This window comes from Corapipo altera, unplaced genomic scaffold (assembly GCF_003945725.1).
Source record: "Corapipo altera isolate COAL_440 unplaced genomic scaffold, ASM394572v1 48, whole genome shotgun sequence".
NCBI lineage: Eukaryota > Metazoa > Chordata > Aves > Passeriformes > Pipridae > Corapipo > Corapipo altera.
Window position 1 is genome coordinate 4,711,168 of NW_020884931.1, and position 8,173 is coordinate 4,719,340.

The window sequence follows — 8,173 nt, forward strand, 5'->3', positions numbered from 1 at the left end:
TGCAGCAACAAAACGAGCTACAGCAGAGGAAAGTGTCCCACTTTTTTCAACAACATTTCACTTCTGCCAAGGTCACCTGTCTGTAACTGCACAGGTTGCCCATCTGCTCCAGCACTGCCTGTTTGCAGCCTGGAACTGGCACCAGCTCCTGGCTGGTGATCAGAAGCATTCGCTGACATGCTGGGCTGCCCAACACAGGCATTCAAGCACCCCTTTGGAGCAGCAGCCACATTAAACTGAGTTTTTTATCACATACCAGGGGATACATTCAAGTAGTTGGCAATGTGATGGACTAACTCACTGAGCGTTTATTAGGACAGTGATCCGTGTACAAAAGCACAAGCACACTCTCAACAACAGTTTAAGCATGGAAAGACAGAGCTTGGAGTTTGGAGCTTCTCCACTGCTCCATGAACACAGTACTGAAGTTGCTGAAAATTCCAGGACAAAGTAAAGAAGCACCTGTCTGTTCCTAAAGAAGTTTCCAAAACATTTATTTTTTTTTAAGCAGCAGCTTTATCATATTTTCTTGTGTATTCTGATGGCACAGAACCACTCTAGTTTTTCTGTCAGTATATGAAGTACAAGCTTAACAACACATACTCTTACAGAAGTAGCATCAATATTTCCTTATGGCTTTATGGAAATAATTTCTCAATTTAGAAAACTAGAAATATACTTCTTTGCCTGTTTTGCTAAATAGTATTGTAATTGCCCCTCTCTAAAACCTGCTTAAGTATAAAGCTTAAGCCTTTCAGCCACTTGGTACACCAAGCCTGTCCACAGTCTCGTCTCTATTTGATCCTCTGTGCAGAAGCAATACCACTGAAGGCTTCCTGTACCTCAGCTCACACATTAACCTGCCAAAACAATTTACAGGACAGGTCCAGAAGTTACACTAAAATTGCTGCAGCCTTTTCATCTGCCAGTTTAACAGCTCCACTTTTGTGACTTTGTGTAGCAACCACTTATACTGGAGAACAGTGCTTTAGACAAAAGTGGTTTAAGTACTTCATATACTATGTCGAAAACGTTAAGAAAGTAATTTGGACCATCAAGGAAAAAAATCAGAATTATAGCATCTTAATAGAAGTTTAACAGTGAACACAGTCCAGCCTTCTCTCTGGATTTATTTGCATTTCAAAAGCCTATACAAAAATGTTACACACATACCAGTCACTCCTGTAGATTAGAACTTGAGTAGTCACTGGGAATTTAGCACTGCAGTGTTTTCCAACAACGTGCAACATTTTACGTTCAGCTAAAAGGGTACTCTAAAGCAATATTCCAGCCTGGGTTTTTTTCTAAGCCTTTGGCAAATGTGGAAACTCCAGATGGAGCACTACTTCTGAGTAGCTCCATTATTTTTATGTAAGTGCCAGCAGGTAGCTATTTAACTAGATTGTTTTGTTATATATAAATGCCACTACATGTATGGCTCTGCTTTACTTTCATGGCTTGGTTTAAGCCAAAACATTAGTGCTGAAAACATCTAGTTATACCAATGGCCTCATTACATGAAAATGCTCATCTGGTCTTAAGCAGTCAAAGCAAGTATCAATTTTAGCTACTGGGTTGTGAAGCAAAAAGCCTTTGCAAGAGACAATTAAGGCTTCCATCACCCTACCAGAGGTAAGTATGAGAAACAAGTCTAAGCCACAGGAGCATTGGTCTATTTTTGACAATGGTATTTAAGTATTTATTAAGCTGGTTTTCATCCATTTATTCAGTTGGCTGACATCCATCTGCCACATGTAACATCTGAAAATGCAATTAACAAGCTGCTTAAACTAAGGAATCTGGATAGCATTTGGTTGGATTTCTTTCTATTAACATAATAGGCAAGAGCTTCTGGAATTTATCTTGCTGATACACTTCAATCCTGCCTGAAGCAAGGATGGGAAAAGGTACCCCTGCTAGTACAAAATAGTTCAAGTATGTTAAAAAGCAACTGACTATTTTTTGCAGTAACAGTATTTGCATAAGCAGAAAAAAAACCCTTTCAGTTTCTCACCCATCTCTAGCAATATTCAAGTGAAGTTCTACTTTAATTTTTAAAATACAGAAGTTTAATTATTTAGCCAATGTAACAGTTCTGTAAACTGCATCACAGATAATGCTGCACAACTTATGATCAAGAGCAATACTAAAAGCTAAAATGTTGCTATTGACTGTGGTAATACAGATTGGCAATTTCATCATTTCGGTTCAGAAAACACCTGTTCCTCTAAACTCCACCAACTAATATAATTTATGCAAATATTTATTAAGTCCAGTCATCATGCTACAGTATTAGGTTAATAAACCATCTCACTGTAAGAATATACCAGCATAAGGTATGAACACAATGAAATCTATATGAACTTTTATAGTATCTTTACAGAGATACGCTTGTGGCCCATCAAATTCATACTAACATACTGCAGATTTAAAATATTTACTTGTCTTCTTAGCATACCTAATGTGTAAGAATAGCTGCTTGTTTGATACCCAAAAATAAATATAAGCTTTCAACTGAAAGCATTTATTTTCCGAGTTTTCCAAAGCGGAGCCTGAGGGGCGAAAACGCTTCAGACACGTCATCGGTCCACTTCAGTACATAAAAGCATCTCCTGTCCCAGTATTCGTTCAAATCCAAGAGATATTTTCTTCCAGTGAAATATGACCGGAGCACTCATTTTATTTTCAGCAATTCAGTCTGTTTCCATGGCAGCACTGCGGGATTCCTTGGCCACCATGAGCCGCATGAGCTGACTGTGGAATTTCTCGATCTTCTTTACGTCTTGTGCCTGGTCTGTTCTGTACAGCAAACACTGCAAGAGAAAGTTGCTGAGTATCAGATTTCACTGGAACTGTTTTATCTTGTTTACAGTCGCAACACATTTGTGCTTAGAACACACAAAACAAGGAGAGCGCTTAAATGTTCATTTGTGGCATGTTGTTACCATGAGGCAGCAGCAACACGTCCACGCTGTTTCAAAATATACACATTATCAGTGTTCACATTTCCGTTTCTCCTAAACATTCATGCCTTCCTTTTTGAAAACAGGGAAGCTCATAATTTATACTAATTTCTTCTAGCTCAAAAAAGCTGTTAAAGATTGGAGTTAAAAGCTGTCTTAAAAGACACTCCTCTTTGTGTTGTCTAAACATCGAGCCAGATTTTAAAACTGAAGTTACTTCCCTATTCTCTGTATTCTGAAAGCAAGTTCATTTTGCCTTTCACAGTCCTCAGTGTTACACTGCCAGGGACATAAAATCAGATAGTATTTCCCACTGAAAGGGATCCCCTCCCTCAAGCAAGATCTGTTTCTAAGACAGCCTAAATAAGGAACATAGCATCTGATTAGGATAAAAAGAAACTCCTTCATGTGACAAGCCTTTAATAGCAAGGAACAAGGGTAACATGCCAGTGACTTATCACAGAAAGACTGTGGTAGTTTGTTTTTTGCTTGGAGACTAAGCAATTCCTTATACCTGTACAGCATGAGTATGACTGCCCAGGTTGATGTAGCAAAAAACCCAAACCACCCAGAATACTCCATTCTTCAGCGACTTTTGTCAGCATTGAATTCCTATTTTAATTCAGAGGAAGACAGAAGGAAACAGTTTATTTTTCCTTCAGCTATATTAGTTCTACAGATTGAGCATAGAGGAAACTTCCTTTGCCACCTTTAGAAAAAAAACCCACAACAAAACACAAAAAAACCAAAACAACCCCCCTCCCAAAAAAGACAACAACAAAAAAACCCGCCAAAGCCACCACAAAAAAACCCAACCAACCAATCAAAAAAAACCCCAACAAGCCAAAAACCCAAAACCAAGCCCCATTTCCCCCCACCCAGTGTAACATCTGTGACTGGAAGCAGGTAAGGCAGCCCTATATACCCCAGAAGAGTTCACATTTGTGAATCACCTGACTCCAACTTCCCCTATGGAAGATTTCAACAAAATTGCCCTTCACTTTCCCCCATTATCAGCACCCCACACTCCACATCTCTCCCACATCAAGTCCTATTACCCTACCAAGAAGTGCCATTACTGTAGTTTCACATCCCTCCCAGGCACTTGAAATACCAATGCCAGACTACGTTTTAAGGAAAGAAGAAACCTGATTTTTTCCAAGTCTGAAGAGAAGGGCAGAATACTGCTGCCCACCCTGGACTGCAGAAAAACAGCTCCTCAGCTATAACACCACTGTTGGTCAGTCTCAAAATCACAAAGAAGGAGTTGAATCTGTGGTTGGAAGCTGTCACCACTCTAAGCAAATAAGGCCCACACTCACACAAGTAAACATATGTTTGAAAATGCTCCTGAATTGCTTCAGCAGAAGCTACCAATGTTGTTCCACGAAGCAAGTTCAGATGGAGCGAGTCCAAGATTTCTGTAGCGCTCGTTTTCCTTGATTTGACAGAATCCTACAATAATTCTGTTGAAATCCATAAAGAACACTGAAGTGTTAGCACTTTTCCTGGACTGCACAGAGTTGAACCACAGGTCAGTGTCAATCACAAACACAGCAACTAGGGAAGGCTGAGCAAAAGGTTTTAGAAAACTGTCAGGAACTCCCAAGGCAGTGGCTAAGAGCTCCCAAGTTGACTGACAGCAAAATGCAAGTCTATAAGAGTACAACAAACCCTGAAAGGGGAATGTTTCTGTACTTACAGCTACGTCATCTGTTACTTTGATGCAGAGGTTCCCATCACAATGTCGGTATTTCAGAACAACCCGCACCTGAAATGACAAACACTTCAAGAATTAGCACCTAGAGCTAACAATTTTCAGAACATATTGAAGGAAATCTGCTCACATTCAGACTATCTTTATTATAATTATGTACTACTTCCTGTTTTTACCACCTCTGTGGTGGTCCTCAGCTCTGGTGGCCACTAACCCTTCAGCCAAGGTGGTGTGGAAGTTGAGCCATCACATTTCCCTGCCCAAAGCCTTAAACTGGTTTTATAGCAGCATCAGCAAAGTTAACATTGGGCACATTCAAAAGCACAGTCAAAACAGCAAGGGCAGTTGCAGAGACCTCAGTGACAGGCAGGATAAACTGTGAGAGCCAGTCGATACGAGACACCCCCTCGCTATGTATCGCACTTCAGAAAAACTAACTGGAAGCTTGTGTTTATAAACTTGAAATACTTAAAAAAAAAAAAAGTAGCTCTTCATGAAGACCTGAAAGGGATTAACTGAGTGAGGTAAGCTTAACATCACCACTTTTCTACAGTACCTGAACTGTTGTCACAGTTCCTCCTGCAGCCACTTGTCCTGAGCCCAAACCTACCCAGTCCCTCTGGACCCTCAAATCACCAAAGTTCCCAAAGCCACAGCGACAAAAATCCATACCCTCAGATTCTGACTGAGGGTTCTTCTTGAGCAGACAGCCACAGAGACTTCGTATCTATTGTTTCTAGCCTCAGCTAGCACCAGTAACTAGAAACAAAGCAAGGTGGCCTTTGAGAACATTCTGAACTCACACTGTTAACAGGACTCTGCTGTACGGAGTGACTCGTGCTAACAGTCAACCAGCTCCTTCACTACAAAACACATCTTGAAATTCCTGCTCCAGGATGGATCTCATCACAGATGTACCCTTTCTGTTTAACAAGCTGTCACCTTCTGACCACAGCACACATCCCTGCTGAGCAGGCCCTAATACACAGGAGAGGCTGCCACAAGCAGCAGGCACAGAGTTGATACATTGAGAACTTGCTCACCCCAAAGGCGAGACCACTCACTGCCTGGGTGGAGAACACTCACCCACCTCCCCCAGCTCTTCTTCCTTCTGTTTCCCAGCAAGCTCAATTACATACAAAAGCTCCTCAGGCTAATCCTTTGCCAAATTAAAAGGAGGGTACTTGTGTTATGACTCTGGGGCCCATATAAACTCCTTTGTAAATAGATGAGTTTATTGCCATGGATGAAAAGAGATTTCCTTTAAGAAAAGGGGAAGAGCAACTCCTGGCTGCAGAGACATCCCTCCTCTTTCACTTAATCGAATGTCAGAGAGCACAAGAAGGCAAAACTGGGCAATTTTATTATCACAGATGGGTGGCAATTACATATGGTGTCTCTGTGCTAATTAAAAGGCATATGTTCATCTGTCTTAAATCATCAGATGGTAATTTAATCTTCTGAAGGTTACTCCACATCACCTATTTTTGGTGAAGGAAACTAGGCCTTTTTTACTGAAGTTTTCTCAGGTGTGAATTCCACATTACATTTTTGTGCTCCTTTGTAGCTGAATTATAATGCCTTTTCTGAAGACTGAGGTTACTTTTAATATTTGCATAAAAACAGTACTCCAGAAAAAGTCACTGAAAACAATCAGCAGTCATATACACCAAGAAGTTAAATCCTTGAGCAATTCCTCTTTGGGAAGCAAACACCTTCCAGTCTGAAACGTCACTGCAGGCAACAACGCAATGTAAGAGCTAATGAAAGCTTTCTTTTAACTTTTTCAGGAAGACAAATTCAAATGATACAGTCTGAAACGTGAACTCATAAAACAAACCAATTCTCGACACGCTCTTCATTCAGCAGAACTGAACCTCGGTTTCTATCACGCAGGTACACCGCGAATAAGCACAGTGGCTCTGAAGTTAGGCTCTCCAGGTTCATCCCAGTTGCTGACACCACCACCCAAAACACGTTTTTGGGGTGATAAACGAGAACCGCTCCGTGTTTCGTAGAAAAGGACAGTCAGGTGCAACACCAGCAAGTAACCTGTCCCTGGAGCTGCTTTTCCCCCTGTACTCAGCACTGGTGAGGCCACACCTCCAGAGCTGTGCCCAGTTCTGGGTGCCTCAATTCAGGAAGGACATTGATGTGATGAACTGAGTCCACAGAAGGGCAACACCGCTGGTGAAGGGTCTGGAGCACAAGTCTTACGAGGTACAGGGAATCAGGGGTGTTCAGCCTGGAGAACACTCAAGGGTGACCTTATCGCCCTCTACAACTGCCTGAAAGGAAGTTGTAGCCAGGTGGGGATCGGTCTCTTCTCCCAAGCAACCAGTGACAGGAGGAGAAGACACACGGCCTCGAGCTACACTAGGGGAGGTTTAGGTTGGACATCAGAAGAAATTTCTTCACAGAAAGTGTGATTAGACATTGGAACGGGCTGCCCAGTGAGGCGGTGGAGTCACCGTCCCTGGAAGTGTTTAAGGAAAGACTGGACGTGGCACTGAGTGCCACGGTCTGGCTGACGTGGTGGTGTGTTAGGCCATAGGTTAGACTCGATGATCTCAGAGGTCTTTTCCAACCTAATTCATCCTGTGATTCTGTGTTTCTGCCTCCCCCGTGCCTTCACCAGCCCTGCACCACAGAAACCACCCCCCGAGCCCGACACCGCCCGCCGCCCCCGCCGAGCTGCGCGCAGCCGGGGCCGCATACGGAGCGCCGCTCCCGCGGCCGGGACGCGCTCCTCCCTTCGCGACCCGGGCTGTCCCACCTTCATGGGGTCGGCGAGGTAGAGCTTCTCGGCGGCGCGGGTGAACTCCTCCCAAGCCTGGAAGTGCGGCATGGCCAGGCCCACTCCGCTCCCGCGGCCGCGGAAAGATGGCGCCCGGGGCGGGGAGGGGGGGGCGGCCGCGTGAGACGGCGCCTCCCATTGGCCCACGGGAAAGCACCGCCCAATCGCGATGCTCGTGACTCGACGCTCTTCGCCACAGCGCCCCCTGGAGGCGCGGCGGCAGGGCGGCAGCGGGAGGGCTACCGGACTCGAGGCCGCGGGTTCGAGCCCCGCCACCGGTGGAGCGGCTGCCCGGGGCCAGACCTGCGGGTCTCGGCCAGGCCAGGCCAGGTGCGGGCTCTGTCCGCCTCAGCCTCCCACCCTGAGCCCACGGAGGCGGCGGACACACGGGTGAGCCGGCGTGGAGCCTGGAGGTTATGACGGGAGATGAGCGCAGGGCCCCGGGCCGTGTGCCTGAGGTGCTGTGTGAGCTCGGCCGGCGCTCGCAACTGCATCAATTCCCGGGTTTTCTCAGGCTGCGAGGTCCTTTCTGAGACTGGATGTTGGCTTCGTATGGAACAAAAAGGGTATTTAGGAGCTCTCGCAGGTTTCCCTGGTCCTGGCTGAGAGGTGCTCAGGAGGAGATTGCACTGGAACTAAAGCTGCTGGTTTGGGAAAGAGACTCAATGGCATAAAATAAAATTATGAAATAAGGTC

At 44.6% G+C, this 8,173-nt stretch overlaps 1 protein-coding gene across 1 annotated transcript; it reads right to left on the reverse strand.

Annotated features, from left to right (window-relative positions):
• Positions 1-1,105: 1,105 nt before the first annotated feature.
• SRP9 (signal recognition particle 9) lies at positions 1,106-7,587 on the reverse strand. Its single transcript, XM_027659339.1, has 3 exons — positions 7,457-7,587; positions 4,666-4,734; positions 1,106-2,813 (listed from the first exon to the last, which is right to left on the reverse strand). The coding sequence occupies exons 1-3, from the start codon at positions 7,526-7,528 to the stop codon at positions 2,694-2,696; spliced, it is 261 nt and encodes an 86-aa protein (XP_027515140.1). The 5' UTR covers positions 7,529-7,587; the 3' UTR covers positions 1,106-2,693.
• Positions 7,588-8,173: the final 586 nt, after the last annotated feature.

Bases quoted from the DNA above. Each gene is read 5' to 3' on its own strand.
- SRP9 (XM_027659339.1), bottom strand. From the start codon at position 7,528: ATGCCGCACTTCCAGGCTTGGGAGGAGTTCACCCGCGCCGCCGAGAAG. The intron at 4,735-7,456 runs GTGGGACAGCCC...TTGTCATTTCAG, and splicing joins ACCTCGCCGACCCCATGAAG to GTGCGGGTTGTTCTGAAATA. The intron at 2,814-4,665 runs GTAAGTACAGAA...TTTCTCTTGCAG, and splicing joins AAGTAACAGATGACGTAGCT to TGTTTGCTGTACAGAACAGA.